Source organism: Podarcis erhardii (genome assembly GCF_964252035.2).
Source record: "Podarcis erhardii genome assembly, chromosome: 12".
NCBI classification, from domain to species: domain Eukaryota; kingdom Metazoa; phylum Chordata; class Lepidosauria; order Squamata; family Lacertidae; genus Podarcis; species Podarcis erhardii.
The window spans coordinates 32118592-32139260 of record NC_138513.1 but is presented as its reverse complement, the minus strand read 5'-3'; the positions used below and the strand labels follow the sequence as shown (position 1 = coordinate 32139260).

The 20669-nt window shown below is 48.0% G+C and overlaps 1 protein-coding gene across 1 annotated transcript; it reads left to right on the top strand.

Moving 5' to 3' along the window:
* Positions 1-16099: 16099 nt before the first annotated feature.
* Positions 16100-20466, top strand: TRIL (TLR4 interactor with leucine rich repeats). The gene has a single exon (XM_081834920.1). It carries the CDS (start codon positions 16231-16233, stop codon positions 18517-18519), a length of 2289 nt encoding a protein of 762 aa, XP_081691046.1. The 5' UTR covers positions 16100-16230; the 3' UTR covers positions 18520-20466.
* Positions 20467-20669: the final 203 nt, after the last annotated feature.

Sequence of the window (20669 nt, the reverse complement as noted above, 5' to 3'; positions counted from 1 at the left end):
CACATACACCGAGCTGCTAGCAGAGGACATTGAAGCAAACGAACTGTATCCTGCATCTACCTCCGAGGAGCTGCGGCTCCCACGACCTGCCTCCGAGGGCCGGGAGGGGGGAAGGGGGGGCTTCGAGGGGGGGATGGATGTCAGGGGTTCAGGGAGAGAGACGCAGAGTGAGGGGGAAGGATTCCAGACTGACGAGGAAGAGGATGACAATGACCCAAGATTGTCCATGAGTCCGTCCAGTGAATCGGAGGACTCCCAAAAGGGAGCCCCTCTGGTCAAGCCAAGGGGAGCTAGAGGGGGAAGCAGTCAGGAGCAGGGAAACGAAGGGGGAACCCCCAGTGGGAGTTGGAGAGCGAGACCGGCTGCTCTGCTGGAACGGAGTGAGGGGGGAGGAGTGACCAGTGTGTCAGAAGGAGCAGAACAGGAAGCAGAGAGGGGAAGGAGATCAGGGCAAAACGTCCTGCCGGAAGGGGAGGAAAGTAGTATTGAGGGCAGTGTAACTGTCGAAAGGAAGGTCAGGAGCAACGTAAGCGCGCCAAGTTCAAAATGGGAGGCGCGCGGAAATGAAGAGAGTCCTGGGGAGGAGCCTGGTCCCAAAGCCCGAAGGAGGGGGGAGGAGGCGGCAGAGGATTCAGCCTCTGGAGAGTCCCGAAGGGAGAGAGCACAGGGGGGCAGAAAGACCCTGCGGAAAAGGAAAGAGAGAAAGAGGTGGACCAGTACAAGCCTCTTAAACTGGTGTCGAGGCGGGAGTGACTCAGAGGGGACTTCAGCGGTCTAAGGGTAACAGACGTAGGGTCACGGACCTCGGATGTAAAGCTACTAATGTTCTTCAATAAAAGCTTTTGTACATAAGCTGGAGTGGACTTTGGTCTCTTGTGAGCTGGGACCACGGGTGACTCTGACAGCAATAATAATAAAAATAATAATAAAGTGATAAAACATCAAACATTAAAAACTTCCCTAAACAGGAGAGTACAGGTAGTGCTGAAAGTTGAACAGAGAATGGGTCTCTCTGACCTCAACTAGAAGGGAATTCTATAAACTTTTGCCCGCAATACTGATGACACAATTCCTGGTGAATGTGAGCCATGTATTCAAACCACAAACAGTGGTACGAACAGTGACTCACCCCTTAGTGATCGGATAGGGGTACAAGGGATTAGGTTGCCCTTGAGTTATCCTGGACCCTAGTTACCAAGGACTCTGTAAATCAATACATTAGAATATCGGTGCATTAGAATTTAAATTCTAAAAGGGAGCATTCCTGAAATGGTTACTTAGTTCATTGTGGAAAACTGAATCTCTCTCTTGAAGGGCATTTACATGGGATGTTGGAATTCCTGTATTTTATTGAATCTAAGAAGATTGGTTTGTATAGGACATATTTGCCAACACAAATCACTAACATTTCCACGTTTCCACTTCTTACCAGATATAAACTTGTTTCTTTGAAACGTAGTGGTGGAAGTCCAGCTTGGAATCGCTGTACATGAGGATGTCAAATAATATTAAATCCACCGAAGTCTAGCTTATGCTGGATACTAGTGAGTTCACAGGACATACCGTTTTGATAAATACATTACACTTAACAAGACAAAAGCTCTTGGTTGTGTCTTGGGGATAGAATGTCAAAGTTCACTTCTTTAATTTCCTGTACTCTCTCTCTCTTTTTTAGAACTTCCACTTGAGGATTTGGGAAAGATGATATGTGCGCATCCTGAATAACTAGCATGAAACGTTAAAAGAAGGAAAGTAAATTTTCTAATCTGGACCTTTGTCTATGTCTTCTGAAGCCTCTCAACAGTTTTTGCTTTTAAAAGAGGGAACGTTATCTTATTCTACATGTCAGAATTTTCACTGTTTGGCATTATTTTATCTCCCCACAAAAAGAGAATCGATGGATGACTTAGCACATCAGTTTATACAGTGTCTTGTCCTGCTCTCTATTTGTGTACTTTTTATGGTGTAAAATACTCCTGTGTCCTTGTTTCCATGCTTTCTTCCTGTTTGTCATTTATTTTTAGATTTAGCTGCAGTTTGATGAGAGAGGAAAGGATGGGGAGTTCCAGACCTTCTGAGCTCCTAAAACATCAGCATTAAGAAACAAACCAGCAGACACTGCAACCTAGAAAGGGAGACCGAGAAGGATCTCCTTGGTTGATAGGTTAAAAGCCACAAAGATGTCCTGGAAAATCATCAGGGTTGCACATCCCTAGTATCTCCTCCAGCAAAGGTCATTCTCCCTGGTGACCAAAGCAATTTTGGCCCTAAAACAGCTAGAATAGGGTTACCAGATGTCTACGGCTCCCAGGGACAGTCCCCAGATTTGCAAATCTGTCCCCGGGAAACGTGGTGGCAGCAGCCTCAGCAACCTGGAGCCAGCCTGTTAGCGCAGTTGGCTCTGGCTGGCTTCAGGAGCTGCTTGCTGCTCACTGCTGAGGTGCCCACCATTTTTCCTGCGCCACGGCAGTGAGCAGCTGCTGAAGCCAGCCAGAGCCAACTGCACTACCAGGCTGGCCCCTCCTGGGCAACGCCCGCCCACTCATGACTCCCGAGCCTCCCCTGATCTGTCAAAACAAAGGGGGAAAGGGGGAAGGAGATTGAGGAAGGCTCAGGAGCCACGGGCCTGTGACACACCATTGCCCAGTTTTTTTAAAAAACTCTGCGCATTTATGTTTCACAGGGTGCAAAAGAAGGGCTTTGCACATTTATACAATATGCATGTGTGCTTGGGCCCAGGGTCTTTTGCCTCACCATCCCCACTACTGACTCCCTGTTGCCACTCAGCTTCCCCCCCGCCCCCCCAAAAAGGGTATCCCTGGATTCATTGAAAAAAAATCTGGTAACCATAAGCTAGAAGCCAGATTGAAATGGGTCTAGAGATAATATAGTTCCTCCAGGATGTCTGGAATTGGCAGCTACTACCCACTTTAGCACCCTGCCCACAAAGGGTATATTAACAAGTCGCAACAGGTGGTTTGCTGGAAAATTCATCTGGGTCCAGAGAAGGGTTTCTAAGAAGCATAGAATTGTAGAGCTGGAAGGGACATTGAGGCTCATACAGTCCAACCTCTGCAATGCAAAAAATGTGGCTGTCCCATATGGGGATCAAACCTGCAACCTTGGCGTTATCAGAACCACGCTCTAACCAACTGAGCTATCCAGTCTCACTGCTGCCCCTATCAAGGCAAGCACCCCCCCATCTCTCATGAAGACATTCAGTACCTCCAGAGCCTCATTGATTGTCTACAGTTATCCAAGACAGGCAACCGGATGACTATACCAACGGTAGGTAAGCACCTCTACAAGTACAGCTTGTGAAATTTACTCAGGCAAATGCAACTATAAAATAGGAGGGAGAGAATGAGAGCGAGAGAGAATGTCATTTTGGAAAGGACGATTTCTTTCTTTTGCTACACTATAGTGTAGGTACCGGTACTTAATAGGTAACACAAAAGCACTGATGCAAAGCTCCCAGACAGAAGAAGAAGAGTTTGGATTTGATATCCCGCTTTGTCACTACCCAAAGGAGTCCCAAAGCGGCTAACATTCTCCTTTCCCTTCCTCCCCCACAACAAACACTCTGTGAGGTGAGTGGGGCTGAGAGACTTCAAAGAAGTGTGACTGGCCCAAGGTCACCCAGCAGCTGCATGTGGAGAAGCGGAGACGCGAACCCAGTTCACCAGATTACGAGTCTACCACTCTTAACTACAACACTACACTGGCTCACAGAGATGGTGTCACCAGCGCAAAACCACTATGCTCGATCTCCTGTCCAAGTGAGACTTCAAAACATTCTTAAGATGCTGAGCATTGGTGTGAAGCAACTATATTTATTGAAGCCAGAGTAAGTTTCCTTCAGAATCATACTTGGCTTTCTTGCCCATCCCAAGCCATTGTTCCACTGGTATGGGGAGGATCTGAAGTCAGCAATGGAGACCACTGGATCCCCTCCCCAACTCAACATGTTTTGTTTTTTTAAAAAACTGCTAGATTTACTGCTGTGAAATTTCTTGCACTCCTTTACTAATCTTCTGAGTAGTCAGCCCAGCCAGTCTGTTCTTTCTATAGGAGCAGTGAGCTGGGAGAGAGCAGTAATCCCCCAGAGAACTGATAAATTTGGCAGTCCACAAAAATTTAACCATTAAAGTTTTCACTTGGCTCGCTCTTCCTTTGGCGTTGTACATGGAATGTCAAGGAGCCTTTCTGGAACGAGAAGCGGGTAAGTGGGAGCTAAATTATCTGGGCCACTATGTTCTGTTCTTTTGCAATGCTTGTGTTTTATGTCCAGGCAGCCTGGTAACTGCGAAGCGTTATTTCTGAAGAAATCCCCTCAAGCTGTGATTTGAGGCTTTGGCGTTGACATGACAACCTGAAAAGCAAGCAAGTCGCTCAACAATGAGAAGTACAGTGTGGAATAACACTGAGGGGAGGGCACAAAGGCTATGAAAAAAGGACAAAACGACATAAATTTGGGCAAAACTGAACAATAAACCTGTACTGATGTTGTGCGAACAACCCCGCAAAAGGGTGAACAATCTACATGTAATAGTAGTCAAAGTATCAGGTGTCTGGTAACCATCCCAAGGGATGAAAAGATTGTGTTACTTACTCTCTGGGCAAATCTCCAGTATTGCTGTGTGCCAACAAAAAAGTTAAGTATTCTTAGCAAAAGAACACTTCAGTTGCTGAAAACTGGAGGCAGAAGTGTAGAACGAACTTCACTTTTAAAGTTACAGGAATACCTAGGAAAGACTAATTATTGCCAAAGGCAAGGAAATATTCATATTATTTATTTCTATTTTAATTCCAGTCTCCCTGAAACCTCAAGGTTAATTACAACATTAAAACAAAACAAAACCCAAAGTCTAATATTTCAGTCCAGAGAACTCTTGTCGGCAAAGGACCCACCACTTTCTAGAACATCCCCATTTAAGCAAAGGGAGGACCCTAATCTGTAGGAGCTTTGCTTGAGAAGTTGGTGAGGGTGTGTGTGTGAATCTATAAAAGAACAACATGAGCACAATGAAGTCATGGTCTGCAATATTTCACGGAACATTAGCAGGCTAGGTGTTCAAGAAAGGCTATGCTGGTAGGATCATAGGAAACACAAGAATCTGCACTTTCCCAAGTCAAACCAATGTCCCATCTATGTTACACCATGGGTACCCAATGCGGTGCTCTCTAGATTTGCTGGACTACTGTTCCCATTATCCTTGACCCATGCTGTTGTTTTTGTCTGTTACTATGTTACAGTTTTGCTGTGCTTTGCTTTTATATTGTTAAACCACCCTTTGATACCAGGATGAAAGGCACCATAGAAATTTAATAAATAATAATTATAATTATAATGCTGTCAGGGGCTGAAGGCAGCTGAAGTCCAGCAAAATATGGAGGCATCTCTGGGCTATACTGACAGGTGATAGCTCTCTAGAGTTTTGCCATCTCTATGGATAGTCTACAGGGAGGAGGCTTGTACATACAAAGTATGTGCTCTACCACTGATATATTTTCTCTCCTCATAAGCACATCAGACAACTTAGACTTGCCCAGAAGTGCAAGTCAGTGTCTCATAGCCTCTACCAGCTGACTCCCTAAACAACACAGCAAGATTGTGGCAGTAATTAAGGGCCTTTGTTGCTCTAATGTAGGGTGGAGATCAGATAATACGTTCTTTATGTGAGGTGCAACGACTTCTCTGTGAATCTCCCTCTCACACCAAACAAAATTCCAAAGATAGTTCCATGGGGGCCAGAAAAGGCAAAGATCTAGAGGAAAAGTCGGAACCTCAACTGTTTTTAAAAGCAGCCCAATATGATGACACACACACCAGAGAAGAAGGTGTGAGGGAAGATCTATATCAGGAACAAGGGGAAGATCTACATCAGGAACAAGGGGGGGGGAGGGAAGAAAGAGTCATATTGGGATTGGTCGCCCGCTTGGACCTTGCCACCTGAGACGGTCACCTCACCTTGCCTCATGGGTGGGCCAGACCTGCCCTGAGGCCATTCAGGGACACTCCGGCAATGAGCTGCCATAAGTGTACAACTCTTCTCTTCAAGCATTTATTGCGTATTTATTTGTCACAGCTGAATCCCACCCTGTCCCCAAGGAGCTCATGGTAATGCACATGGAGTTGCCACGCTAGTTTGTTGCAAGGATGAGGTAAATTGGAATGAGCTGGGAATGTAAGATGAAGTTCCCACATCCCTCAGGACTGGGCTGAACACTGGCAATGCAGCCTAATACTTTGGCAAAACAATAACAGTGTTGTCATGTTTTAATAAAACTCCAAAAGCATAGGGCCCCTTATAAACAAAGGCGATGGCTTGCATCTGAATGCAAGCGAAGAAACCCTTCTTGCAGAGTGTTTTAATATTCTACCTGTACATTGCCAGCTCTGTGAAATCAATATTCACAAACAATTGTGATCTTTGTGATAAAATCTATGGACTTTTTACCGCAGCCTTTAAAGTGTTTTGAAAGGATTCACAGAGATAATAGCCCGGGGTCACTGGAGGTTCCTGAAATCATTGTTCCAGATCTTCTGGAATTATATAGAGACAGTCACATTGAATATTATTTTGACAGATCAAAATTACATGAAACTGTTCTTCTTAATTTATATAGGTTTTTAAATGAATGAATGAGTGAGTTTAAGCATTGTTCATTCAAGCCCAGACCATACATGCTAACCCATTTGTAACACAAAAATCCTAAAGTAAGCCATAGCTGAGGCAGGGATTGTGAGGGCAGAGAGGATTTAAAAAACAAAAAGAAACCAAGTCAAAGACCCTAGTGCAAGTTAAAAAGTATGCAATCCAAGACAAGTTAGGTCAAATCCAGTCCTACCAGAAGAAATGCACCAAACTATATTTTTAAAAGTCATGGTAAGGATGGTAAAATTCAAGAAGAGGTGCTGGAATTAGGTTATGAGGCCTGGAGCTGGGGGAAAGAGAATAAGGTCTTGGAAGCGGTTAGGCTGAGCAAGGCTGAGTTTACACATCTAAAGCATGAACAGCAATTGTTATGAAGCATTACTGACACATGGCAGTGATGTGTGGTGTCTTTCCAATGGTGGCTGCCCCAGGGCCAGGACTGACTCACTCCTTCTCCATATGCCAAACACTAGAATTTGCTTCAGAAATGATGATCTAACTACATGGCTGCATATAGATGTTGGGGGAATAAATTATATTGTTAAGACCTCTTGGCCCTGAATGATCTTGCAGTCAGAGTCAAGTCTCCTGTATTGCATTAGCAGATTCCACTGCCGTTTCCATTGCTTTGTTTGTGTGTCGTGTCATTACCAATGTAACAATAATATGCTTTGTATTTAAATCCACGAACACATATTTTCTGCGGCATGCATCAGTAATGTACATCCCATACGATCTTTGCAACCACAATGTTGCATTGGCTCTGCATGCATAATGGTCAAACTAGCCGGAGACTAGGAACAATAGAAGCACTCTGTTATGAGAATTATAAGGTCTAAGATATAAAATAAATGCTCATAAATGTACCTGGCAAACACATACCCAAGTATATAAACCATGTGTCTGAAATAGTACAGGAGAACAATCCTGAAGCCATTTTGATTCCCAAATTGACCTCCAATATTTCTCTGCAAGGAGGAAGGAAATGGGAAAAGCTTTCTAATTGTCTTTGGACTGTAGGAGCTTACACCTCCCTTTTCTAATACAGTCTGTATCTGTTAAGCTGAGCACACTATCAAAATGTGTAAGAGATTCAGGAACTACGGTAAGTATTTACCATCTCAAAGGAATGGCCAGATTGCCCAGAAAATGAAATCAGTGACCATTATTAGGTACCCTGGCAAACAGGATTTCTGCTGTAGACCGCCTCCTCTTCTGTTGACCACCTCCTTCTATGATGTATGCATGATGTTTCAGGGGGGGTAGTCTTGGGCTACAGGGTGGGCAATTTCAAAAGTTCGTCCTCCCTCCTGCTTGGGGGGTGTGAGCACCCTGTTGCAACAGTTTAATAAAGATCAGGCTTACTAGCTGCTTTGCTTCTCAATATTCTCTGGTTGGCCTCTGTTATTTTTCTCCTACTAATAGAAAAACCTATATAAGGACTCTGTATGGGCTCTTGGGTACCCTATAAGGGAAAAGGAGCAGTTTTCTCTTATAACAACTCAGTCATCACATGACCCTGAAAGTGAAGCAAAGAGTCCAGAAATGCGATCCATTCTTTCTGTAAAGGACTCTAAACACACTGGAGGAAATCCGGAACTGGCTAATCAATCATCACCACCGCAGCTAAAGTAGTTTTAAAACAAAATGAACACCTAAAGCAGAGACCTTTGTTATCCAGCTGGAACAGCTTGTCAAAACAAAATTTCTCTTTTCAGAAAGTCCAGATAATGGGTGTCTATCGTATCTCACTGGTCAACAGAACGACAGAAAGATTTGCTTCAAGTGAGGGTACTATCTGGTGGCAGTCTGCTCCCCACAAGCAATCTGGCCACCATGTTCTGCACCTATAGGACTGAACCCAGGGGCAGCCCCACATAGAGCACCTTGCAGTAATCCAGCTGTGAAGCTGCATGGACAACTGTGTTTGAGCCATCCCAATCCAGGAATGACTGTAGCTGTCTTACCAGCCAAAGCTGACAAAAGGCACTCCTAGTCCAATAGAGGGACGTGGGTGGTGCTGTGGGTTAAACCACAGAGCCTAGGGCTTGACGATCAGAAGGTCGGCAGTTTGAATCCCCGTGACGGGGTGAGCTCCCGTTGCTCGGTCCCAGCTCCTGCCAACCTAGCAGTTCGAAAGCATGTCAAAGTGCAAGTAGATAAATAGGTAAATTCTCTGGCGGGAAGGTAAACGGCGTTTCCGTGTGCTGCTCTGATTCGCCAGAAGTGGCTTAGTCATGCTGGCTACATGACCCGGAAGCTGTACGTCGGCTTCCTCGGCCAATAAAGCAAGATGAGCGCCACAACCCCAGAGTCATCCGCGACTGGACTTAGCGGTCAGGGGTCCCTTTACATTTATCTTTAGTCCAATAGAACTGGGAGTAAAAGCTATTGAGATGATGTACAAAGCTATCAGATCAACTATCAGCATTTGATAACACAGTGGTACCTCGGTTCTCGGATGTCTCCCCTGACAAAACGTTTTGGAACCCAAATGCCGAAAACCTGGAAGTAAATGCTTCCGTTTTCAAATGCGCTTCATAAGTCGAACGGCTTCCGCTGCTTGTTTTTCAATTTTCTCAATTGAATTTGCAGACAACCCTTTGTGCATCAGTTTTTGAATGTTTCGGAACTCGAACCGTCTTCCTGAAATTACGTTCGAGAACTGAGGTACCACTGTACTATTTATGGCTTATACAGCACTGTTCAATGTTCCTGATGTGCCTAACAGAGTTTCATAGATAGTCGATCCCTGTCTCCAGAGCACTTACATATCTATGCAGAAGTAAGTTTCACCTTCCTCCCAGCTAAGTAGATATAGACCAGGGGTGGCCAACTCCCAAGAGACTGTGATCTACTCACAGAATTCAAAACTGGCAGTGATCCTACCCCCTTTTGGGGAGTTCAGGTCAAAGTTGTTGACAGGAAAGCCCTGGTTTTTTTGGGGGGGTTGAGCTTTTTTGGGGGAGGAGGAAGGCCCTTTTGGGGGGTGCAAGTGATCTACCAGTGATCTACCACAGACGTCCACGATCTATCTGTTGGACGTGCCTGATAAAGACTATGTATTTAAGCCAAGAGACTTATGGGAAAGGATTTGAAGGAACAGAAAGATGCTTGGCTGGTTGACTGAAGCTCCCACCAAAGTGTATCAACTGTTGCGTCAAATGCTTGTGTGACAAGTTACTGTATTGCACTGATAAAAACAATGCAGTCTTCAGGAGTGAAGAAAGTTGAAAAGACCAGCACCCCATTTCCAAATGTGTTTAGAAATCTCATTCATTGTCCTGTAATTCACCACCACCTTATAAGTGGTGATACTGTAGCCTTCAAGACACAGGAGTAGTGGATTGATGCCCATTTAAAATGAGTTTTAAATGCTCTATTTCAGTTATCATGGATGCAAGCAACCTTATATGGTCTTTCAGGCTGTTTGGAATCAATTGCAATGCTTATGGAAAGAAGCATGTAATAGCATTTTATACATTAGGGCCTCAGCACTGCAGTAATAAACGACATCTAATTCGCCCTTCCTAAAAGTTTGAAGCCATGTATGTGATTTGCACTGCAGCCATTTATGGGTATATAGGCTCTATGGAAAGTATACATTTATCTCAACTCCAGTGTTTGGTTCCCAGAGAAAGGAAATGCCTTATACTATAAAAAGCCCATTAGCAGCTGGGTTATTGGCTAGTTTGGCCAGAGTAGAGGGTTGCACTGTTAAAAGTAGAAAAGCAAAGTTAATACGCAAACACTTACCATTCAGTTTAAGTAGCAAATAGGAGCCAAATGCTCTGGGCGGCAAAGATAACTGGGGAACAGGACTTGGAAGACTGAAATAATTATTCAGTTATTATCTTGATCAAATTTCAGCACAACTAAAAATTCCCATGCAACAATCTGACTACTCCAGTGGAGCTAAAACTGGTGATGTTTTGTTCAGACTCTTTCCCCCCGGATTGCATCCCCAATTGAATTCAAAGCTGTAGATCGGGGCCGGGGGGGGGGAATCTGTGCTCTTCCTGGTTTTGTTGGACGTCAACTCCCATTAGACCCAGCCACCATGACCAACGGTCAGAAATTATGAGGATTGCAGTCCAGAATCTGGAGAGAAAGAGGTTCCTTAGCCCTCCTGCAGATTATTTTGAAAATCTAGCAATGTAATGTATGGATAGTTAAGGGCCATACTTTGGTCCAATCACCCTGACCTATCAAGGGAAATCCATGGGCAGCTGCAGTGCTTGGAACTGATGGGAAGGCACATCTGGAAGTGTATTTGCAGCCATATTGTGGTTTTAATTTGGACCCCATTGCACTGGTTGGATACCTTTAGTTTAGGGATGGGAAGCTGCAGACTCCTCCAGATATTGGTCAGTGACAACGCCCACCATCTCTAACCACTGAACATGCTGATTAGGACTGGCGGGAGTTGGAGTCCAGAAGCATCTGAAGTGCCACAGGTTCCCCATTTCTGATTTAGATACAGCAGGGAATGACCCTTTCATACCAATATGTGTGCTATTAGCAGTAGAGCAGAGCCACTTACAGCCCCTTATATCATTGGACTTGATGGGAGTTACTTCTGAGTAAAGTAAAGGTAAAGGGACCCCTGACCATTAGGTCCAGTCGTGACCGATTCTGAGGTTGTGGCGCTCATCTCGCTCTATAGGCCGAGGGAGCCAACGTACAGCTTCCGGGTCATGTGGCCAGCATGACTAAGCCGCTTCTGGCAAACCAGAGCAGCACATGGAAACGCCGTTTACCTTCCCGCCAGAGTGGTACCTATTTATCTACTTGCACTTTGACGTGCTTTCGAACTGCTAGGTTGACAGGAGCAGGGACCGAACAACGGGAGCTCACCCCATCGCGGGGATTCAAACCGCCAACCTTCTGATCGGCAAGCCCTAGGCTCTGTGGTTTAACCCACAGCACCACCCACGTCCCTACTTCTGAGTAGTCATGACTTAAAACAAAACAAAACAAAACAAAACAAAACATAAATGTGTGCCTTATACATCTTTAGTCAGGCATTTACTGCTTAAAAGCTCCCTCCAACTGGCAGAGCAAGTTTTTGTAGTTGAGTATTCCCGTAGGAAAAGGTACAGATAGTTATTTAAAATGTGGCTGCATCTCCCTGCTTGAGCAGGGAGTGTGTGGAATATTTGCTGCGAGTCTGGAAAACACACTTTCTTCCTGAAGAAGAGCTGAAGGTCTCGAGTGACATTCCATTCTTAAACGAAAGCAAATGATCCCATCAGAAAATACCTTATCTGCAATGCTATTCAACCAACATGAATTACAGATGGCACACAGATTACTTCCACAAGTAAGCCATAAATCTGGGGAAAGGGTGTGTGCATGTGTGTCTATGATGCTTGGCAACAAAATGTTCAGATTAGGCATTGGTGCTGAACATCGCTCTCCTTAACAGCAAATAAAGTTTTGCAGCTTAATTGCATGCTTACTCAGATGCGAGTCCAGTTGTGCTCAATGGGGCTTACTCCCCAGTAAGTGTGTTCTGGATTTTCACTCGAGTTTTCATCTTTGAACGCCGGACACATTGTTTGCATTAAGTTGTTAGACATGTTTGTATTTTTGTATTAGAGCTTTTTATAGAATCTGAGTGGACATCAAACCCCAAAGCTCTCCCAAAACAGCCACAGATGTTATGCAGATGATTTTAATGCCGGTTTTAGTTTTGTAAGACACCCTGGGAATGTTTTTAGACCGAAGTGTGGGGTATAAATTCATAAAATAACAAGAACAGCACAACAGCAGCACAGTACACATATTATATGTGTGAGAGCGGCAGTCATTTGTTAAATGATTAGTAAATGTGTTCTGGTGTAAGTGAACACAGTTTTTTAGTGAATGGAAGTGAAGTTGAGAAAGAGCCAACTACCGATAAAACGGGGTACTCGGAATGAGTGTGTGAGAGAGATGGGGGTGGGAGGGAGATGAACTGAAGAGCTGTTGAGGCAAATCAGTCACAAACAATCACATATGTTGACTCAGAAAAGAAATCTCCACTGATTTCAATGGGATTTAATCCCAAGATTTCAGCCTTAGAAAGGAAGTTGTGAAGTCCAAGACCAATCCATTTGGCTGGGCTGGAAGCTCAGGGTTGTTTTTTGGGGGGGGATGTTTGGCTTTTCAGATGTTGCTGAGCTACAACTCCCAATACCTCCAGCAGGTATAGCCAAGGGACCTGTAGTTCAGAAACATCTGGAGGGGGAAATGTTCCCGGGCACCTGCACTTGATGGAAGATTAAAGTCTCTTCCCATCCCCAAATGCCTGATCTGTCAAAGTTCAATGAATCACATTGCTATTAGCAGGGAACGCACCTGGCAGACGAAGGTGGACTGAGCCAAGGGCCCATGTGGTACGCAGGTTGCCCACCCTGTCCCAAATGTATCACAGCTGGGAATAAAAGCATATATAATAGGATGCTAACGGACTTCATTCTTTCACTCCTTGTCCATATGGCAAGAGAGTATATTCTAATCTTTGCACTCTTGCCTTCTCCTTTTTATCTGTTTTCACAACAGGTTTCCTGTTAAACGTTTGGCCAGACATTAAGATGGGAAATTAGCAGCAGCGATGTAATATGCATGGGAATGATAGGTATTGTTTTCGTGCTGTCTTTCCCAGATTGATATTCAAGATGTCTTTTCCTCCTGTCTTCTCTTGCATGCTGCAATTTCCCAGGAAAAAAATCTAGCGATGGCTGCATACACACTATGCTGGCCAATGTAGTTTGTCAACGGGTTGCTACGAGTTATAACTTTGTGAGGGGTTTAACTACAACCCCCAGAATTATTTGAGGGAAAGAATGCGCTTTGAGGGTGCATTAAAAGTATAGTGTTCAGCTTTCTTAGTTACAAAATAAAGCCTAGCACAAATTTGTTATTAGAAGGCGACATCATCTAACAATTTACAGTGACAGGCTGCTGCACTGACACCAGGAGACATGCTATTTGTAAGGCACCCATGTGGAGCAAGATTCAGGAGATATGATGAATACTTCAGTTGAGCTGAGGTCTCTGGGCTCCATCATCACCCTCCAATTCCTTGAACCATCTTTACTTGTAAGACACCTCCTTGCTTTATATAAGCATTGAATCCATGGGCTTTGAAGACACTCAAACTCAGGATGAAAGGGAGAAACGTGCTAAGAGGAAAGTACTCTTGGCAAACCCTCACCATGATCAACTCCTGCCCGGAAACCTATGTCCCCACTGTGGAAGGAGGTGTGGATCCAGAATTGGCCTCCACAGTCACTTACGGACTCACTGTTAAAACCGTGTTCATGGAAGACAATCTTACTCGGCTATGAGCGATCGCCAAAGAAGAAAGAAGAAGCACTCTTAGGATTTCAGTTTTTTTAATTAGTATAAAACTCTGCACCAGCCTGTAACTGATATGCAAGGAACACATATACAGGTATCATTAGTATTTTGAGAGTGAAGTGTTGCGTGCAGGAGGCAAACTTTACCAAAAAATGTCCGTAGTGTGGGATGTATACAACAATTTCCTGTTGCCTAGCTGACCCTAGCTGACCAGATAAAAGGGCTGGCCACGCTGCCATCTTACTCTTTGAGTCTTGCTCTCCTGGCTCTTAGCCAGCGTATGGCTCAGCCTTCAAACAGAATCGAGCCCACAAGCAGAAAGTCTGAGATGTAGCTCAGACTTCTTTTCACTGTAACCCCAAGGTAAAGCCTGCCTTCAGATTACTGCTGCGAGTAAAACTTTATTCTTACTTTTAAAGAATACTGTGTTGTGTTATTATTTCTTTAAGAGGGAAATAAAAGGAAAACTTAACATGAACAAGCCAGACTGGATTGCTTAATTAAAGGATTCTAACGAATCATCAACTTGCTTCCAATAAGTTGCAAAGGAAATGTGCTCTGCTGTTTACTCACTAGTGTGAATGAGGAGGGATAATATCAAAACAATCTATCCTCTCCTTCCTTCCTTAACATTCCCACACATAGGAATGTAACAATATATACCAGGCATGAGAAGGGGGAAAAAGAAGCTTTATATCATAGCAGTTGGGAAGGCCAGTGCTATGTCTACAGATTTAGAATTCTGTTATTTTAAACAAGTGTGTCATGTGGTCAATGGATAAACCATTTATTTTGTTTGGAGAAATGGGATTCACGAGCTCTTGGGTGCACTGTTTGGTATCCAGATCATTACATCACAGCTCAGTTTGGGTAATTGGAGATCCTCTGTGAGGTGGGTTAGGCTGATCCCAGGGCCAGCCCTACCATTAGGAAGACAGGAGGCAACTGCCTCAGGAGGCAGATACTAGGCAGCTGCCTGGCCTCTTCTCCTGAGCATCTCCTTGCTTGCTGGTCTCAGGTGTACTGAAGGATGCCCCCTGTATTGAAGAAAAACTCATCTGCCCATCCTTGCAGCTTCTGTAGATGGAATTGGAGGTGGGGATGCCTCATCCTGATCTGACATCCTATACCCAGGGGAGGGGGAGCCTATGGCCCTCCATATGATCTGGGACTACATCTCCCTCATCCTTGTCCATTGGTCACGCCAGCTGGATCTGATGGGAGCTGTAGCGCAGCCACATGTGGAGGGCTCATCGTACTGGCTCTGCAAAGCGATCCCTTTTGCTCCAGATATACTGTGGCGGCTGCAAATCCCAGCAAGCCCTCTCCTCTTTTCACAGAAGACCCGTTTCGTTTTACCTTCCAGCCAGAGAGGTGCTGCGGCGGGTGGAGGGCAGCAGCAAGGCGATTCAGCCGTCGGTGTCAATAGGCCCTAATCTGCGGTAAACCGTGACTATTGCTCTTGGCAGGCCGCTGCTCCGTGCAGAGAAGGGGCGAGTGGGAGGGACTTGGCTGGCAAGCTGCGCAAATTGAAACCATCCAGCGCTTTATCTGCAGCCCACGTGCTCCGATCTCGCTTCCCCTCCTGCCCAGACGGCCAAGTTTCTCCTGCCGAGCCCCCCCCCCCACTTTGCACCCCCCCTCCTCCTGCTGCTGCTTGGCTGCGCCTCGGCACCCCCCTTCCCCTCGCCTTCTGCATGCACACACTGACTCCGGCGCGCTGCCCTGGTCCGACGGCCTCCCTCCTTCTTTCCTTTCGGCTACAGCAGCCTCCCCTCCTCCTCCTCCTGCCCCCCTCTTTGCAGCCGCTCTTCCCGCGCGTCCCCGAGGGCCAAGGGTGGGAAGTGCGAGTTTCCGCTCCTCCGCTTGTCTGTCGCCGGCCGCAGAGCAGCCCAGGCAGCCGCAGCGGCAGGAAGCTCGCCGGGAGACGCAGCGCCGCCGACGGCTCTCTCCCGCCTAACCCTGCGCGGCGGCGGCGGCTGCTGCTGCAGGGAAGTGGCGATCGCCGTTTCCAGCGGCGGGAAGCCGTCGGTTGACTTGGCGAAGGGGGTCTCTCCGTCCCCTCCTCGGCAGCGGGTTCGAGAGGCCGCCCCCGACGCCAGAGGAGGAGCCCGGCCGGCAGCCGCCGCGCAAGAGAGAGAAAGCGGGCGAGAGGAGAGGGTGGGATGCCGGAGAGACGCCGAGGGATCGGGGGAAGCTGCCGCTCGCCGCCCGCCCTCGCGGGATGGAGCCGCCGCGCCCGCGCCGTCTGATGCCGCTCCTCCTCCTCTGCTGCTCCTTGGCTCTGCTGCCTCCCGCCGCGCAGCCCGTGTGCCCGGAGCCATGCGACTGCCAGCAGCAGCAGCACGTCCTGTGCACCAACCGGGGGCTGCGGGCCGTGCCCAAAGCCGTCGAGCCGCAGGACATCCTCACCTACAGCCTGGGCGGCAACTTCATCGCCAACATCTCCGCTTTCGACTTCCACCGCCTGGCGGCGCTGCAGCGCCTCGACTTGCAGTACAACCGCATCCGCGCGCTCCACCCGAAGGCCTTCGAGCGCCTGGCGCGCCTGGAGGAGCTCTACCTGGGGAACAACCTCCTGACCGCCCTGGCGCCCGGCACCCTGCGCCCCCTGGCCAAGCTGCGCATCCTCTACGCCAACGCCAACGAGATTAGCTCCCTGAGCGCCGCTTCCTTCGCCGGGCTGGGCAGCCTGGTCAAGCTGCGGCTGGACGGCAACGCCTTGGGCTCGCTGGGAGACGCCACGTTCTCGGGGATGTCCAACCTGCTGTATTTGCACCTGGAAGCCAACCGCATCCGCTGGCTGAGTCGCAACGCCTTTGCCGGCCTGGGGAAGCTGCGCTTCCTGGACCTGTCGGGGAACCAGCAGAGCCTGCTGCGCCACCCCGACATCTTCCGGCCCATGCGTTTGCTCAGCACCCTCCTCCTCTCGGGCAACAGCCTGCAGCAGCTGGGGAAAGGGCTCTTCCAACACCTGCCCAACTTGGCCAAGCTGTCCTTGAGCGGCAACCGCCTGGCTTGGTTGGCGCCGGAAGCCTTCGCTGGCCTGGGGGCCCTCAAGGAGCTGCGGTTGGATGGGAACGTTCTGAGCCAGCTGCCTGCACCGCTGCTGCAGCCGCTGCACAGCCTGGAGGTGCTGGACCTGAGCCACAATGCCCTGGCCGCTCTCCCGCCGGGTGCCTTTGCTCAGCTGCACAAGCTGCGGGAGCTCAGCTTGCAGGACAACGCCTTGACTACGGCACCCGGTGACCTCTTTGCCTCCAACCCCGTGCTCTACCGCTTGGAGCTGGATGGAAATCCCTGGAGCTGCGACTGCCACCTGCGAGGCCTGAAGCACTGGCTGGGCTCCTGGCATGCGCAGGGCCGGCTCCTCACAGTGTTTGTGCAGTGCCGGCAGCCGCGGGCCCTGGCAGGGAAATACCTCGATTACCTGGAGGACTCCCAGCTCTTGACGGCTCTCAATGGCTCCTCTTGCCCCAACGTGGTGGCCTCCTCTCCTGCCCCGCTTGCTAGGGGCAACAGCAGCTCGGGCCTAGGCCTAGTGCAGGAGAAGGTCGGCTCCTTGCCCTCTGCCTCGACCATGCAGCTGCTGGGCTCTCAGAAGATCTTGGCGTCCGGGAGAGAGAGCTGGGCAGCTGAGACGGGCCCCACAACCTCAACGCCCGGCTTGCACCTCAACACCAGGCCACCTTCCCTACCTGGAGCTGCTTGGCCCAGGCGGGCAGGCAAATACCACTCAGTCTCGTCCGGCATCCCTCCGCTGGTCACCGACCCCTGTGATTTCAACAAGCTGTTCCTCTACAACCTGTCGGTGGAGGCGGTCGGCTCTGGCACGGTGACGGTGCGCTGGGGGGTCCGCCCGCACCGCAGCCCCCGCCTGCTTGGCCCCGTGCGCTTCAGAGTCCTCTTTGACCGCTTCGGGGCCGCCACCAAGTTCCAGCGGTTTGTTTACCTCCCCGAGTGGAGCGAGCCTGTGGCTACCCTGCAGGAGCTGCGCCCCGACACCCCTTACCTGGTCTGCGTGGAGGGCGTGATCGGGGGCCGTGTCTGCCCGGTGGCGCCGAGGGACCATTGCGCGGGGCTGGTCACCCTGCCCGAAGAAGGTGCGGGCGCTTCCGCCGCCGTGGCGGGCAGATCCCCAAACCTGGACCACCAGCTCCTCACCCTGGTGCTGCTGGCGGTCAATGCGTTGCTGCTCTTCCTGGCCCTGGCGGCCTGGGCTTCCCGCCTGGTGCGGAAGAAGGTGCTGGGGTGCCGGCGGCGGAAGGCAGCATCGCCTGTGCACGTCCGGCAGATGTATTCGACCCGCCGGCCCCTGCGCTCCATGGGGACGGGCGTCTCCGCCGACTTTTCCGGCTTCCAGTCCCACCGCCCGCCCCGAAGTGCGGTCTGTGCCTTAAGCGAGGCTGACCTCATTGAGTTCCCGTGTGAGCGCTTCATCGACAGTGGCGCCGGAGGGAACAGCACCGCCCGGCGTGGAGAGGATCACCTGCTGCAGAGGTTCGCAGACTAGAGGCGTGGACGGAACAAAAGCTGCGGCTTCCGTCGCCGCCCTGTTATGCCGCAATCAAGTGCCCAGCCTTGAGATTTGGCAAGGTCTGCTGAGAATGGCAGCCTTTGGTTGGGTGTGCTTAGGCCTTCTGCTGTGCAAAAATGGCGGCTCATCAGACGAATGTTGGATGGTTCTAGGATAGGGTATGCTGGAAAAACAGTAGCAGCAAAGGGGTTGCTTGTTTCTCATTTGGGGACCAACCCTAGTTAAAGCGGGATTCTACCACTGTTCTCTTGAAATTACCACTATACTGTAGCTGAAGGGGCACTGGTTCCTCTTCATGGGCAACTATCAACTTGGTGATGTGGGTTTTATGGTTATCCAATCATCAGTTTCCACACTGAGATGGTCTGTTGTTGTTTTCTAAATAACTATTCTGTAATCGTCCCTAACCTGTGGATATAATTCTTTAGCTAATCCTAATTACTGTTGGCCAAGAAATGAACAGAGATACTAGGAATGAAACAGAAGATGGAGAATGTAACCCTATACAAGTGTTCAGAGCTCAGGTGGATTGTGTGCCTTATAGTTGCTCCATTTTTGCACCATTTTACGTGCCAGGTACAGCACTTAATGCAAATCCCAGGTCTCCTCTTTCACAGGACTAGGGTCCTGTTACTTCCGCATATGAACTGTCTTACATATGAGAACTCTGCATACAGCTTAAATCCCCCTTACCCACTAGAATGGTTAAACCAAATGCTTGTCCAGTGTGGCATGTGGCCAGCCAGTGTGGCATGAACACAACAGCAGTCTTCTGCTTGCCTACTCAAATTAGTATTTAGAGCGGGGTTTCCTAAACCTGGGTCTCCAGCTGTTTTTGGACTACACCTCCCATCATCCCTCACTAGCAGGACCAGTGGTCAGGGATGATGGGAATTGTAGTCCAAGGCAACTCAAGTTTGGGAAATTCTTGATTTAGAGGCATGCTACCTCTCCAAACTTTATAGCCTTACTTTTCATTGAATTTGTTTAATCCCCAGTTTTTGCTGGCGGCCATCTGTACATCTTGTGGCAGGGAGTTCCATAGTTTATGCGCTGCTCGAAGAAGAGCTTCCTTTTGCCTGTCCTCATCTCACACCCTTCAGCTTCGTTGGATGTTCCCATGTTCTCATGTTAATGACAAGGAGGAAAGCCTCCTACCTGCTTTCTCCATGTGGTGGATACTTCTTATTTTCTTCTGCCATATCCCACCTCACCTTTTCTCCAAACTGAAAAGGTTGAAGCATTTGTAACCTTCCCTTGTGGAGGAGTTGCGCCAGCTCCGTTTACACCACCTAAACGTATGGAGCCTATGCATGGTGCTTCTGCCACCGCTGGCTATATGCTGGCACTGCCATGCACTTGTTGCAAGCACACACATGCCAGGGAAATGTCTAACCCATCCCTAAGTCCGTACAGTGCCTGATTTGCAGACCGTTTGAATCAATGACATTTCAGACACTGACTTCCTTGATCTTTGCGCCAGCCTTTATTGAAAACGAGCCAGGCTTGCTTCTGTTTTGAGTAATGTGAAGGCAGATTACTGCTATGACATGGGGACTGTAGTTCATAGGTGTCCAAACTTGAACACTAGCCTTCTAACTCTAGTCAACTTTTTGAGCCCTAGTCTTTGACTCAGACCCTTTCCCCTCACAAGAGGTGCCTTGGAAAAAAAACCCTTAACATACAAGTAATTGGAAGAAACTAGAAGGGTGCTTTTTCTTTTTAACAGAGCCTTTTTTTAATTAGCTCAAATCAACATGAGCTGATTCAATGTGTGTTTATATATAAAGTATGCAAACATGTTGGTTTTGCAAGGCTAAATTGCCGATACCACTAGGGGAAAACTAACCCGAGTTTGTTATGATTTGTTTAGAATGGGTTATTTTTACAATGGTTTTGAATAAATACTTTTTGGTACTTCTACAGCTTAGCATGTTTTTCTTGTACAAGTTGCTGTGAAACGAGGAGTTGCCATTGCTTTTTAAAAAAAAATCCTCATCTTGCTCTCTTCTGTGTAACAACTTGCCTGTTGAAGAGTTTGGAAGAAATCAGAAGTTTGCTGCAATTTTGTGATACACTGGTACCTTGGGTTAAGAACTTAATTCGTTCCGGAGGTCCGTTCTTAA

What these genes read in the sequence shown, in the direction of transcription:
- TRIL (XM_081834920.1), top strand. Translation starts at nt 16,231, where the DNA reads ATGGAGCCGCCGCGCCCGCGCCGTCTGATGCCGCTCCTCCTCCTCTGC.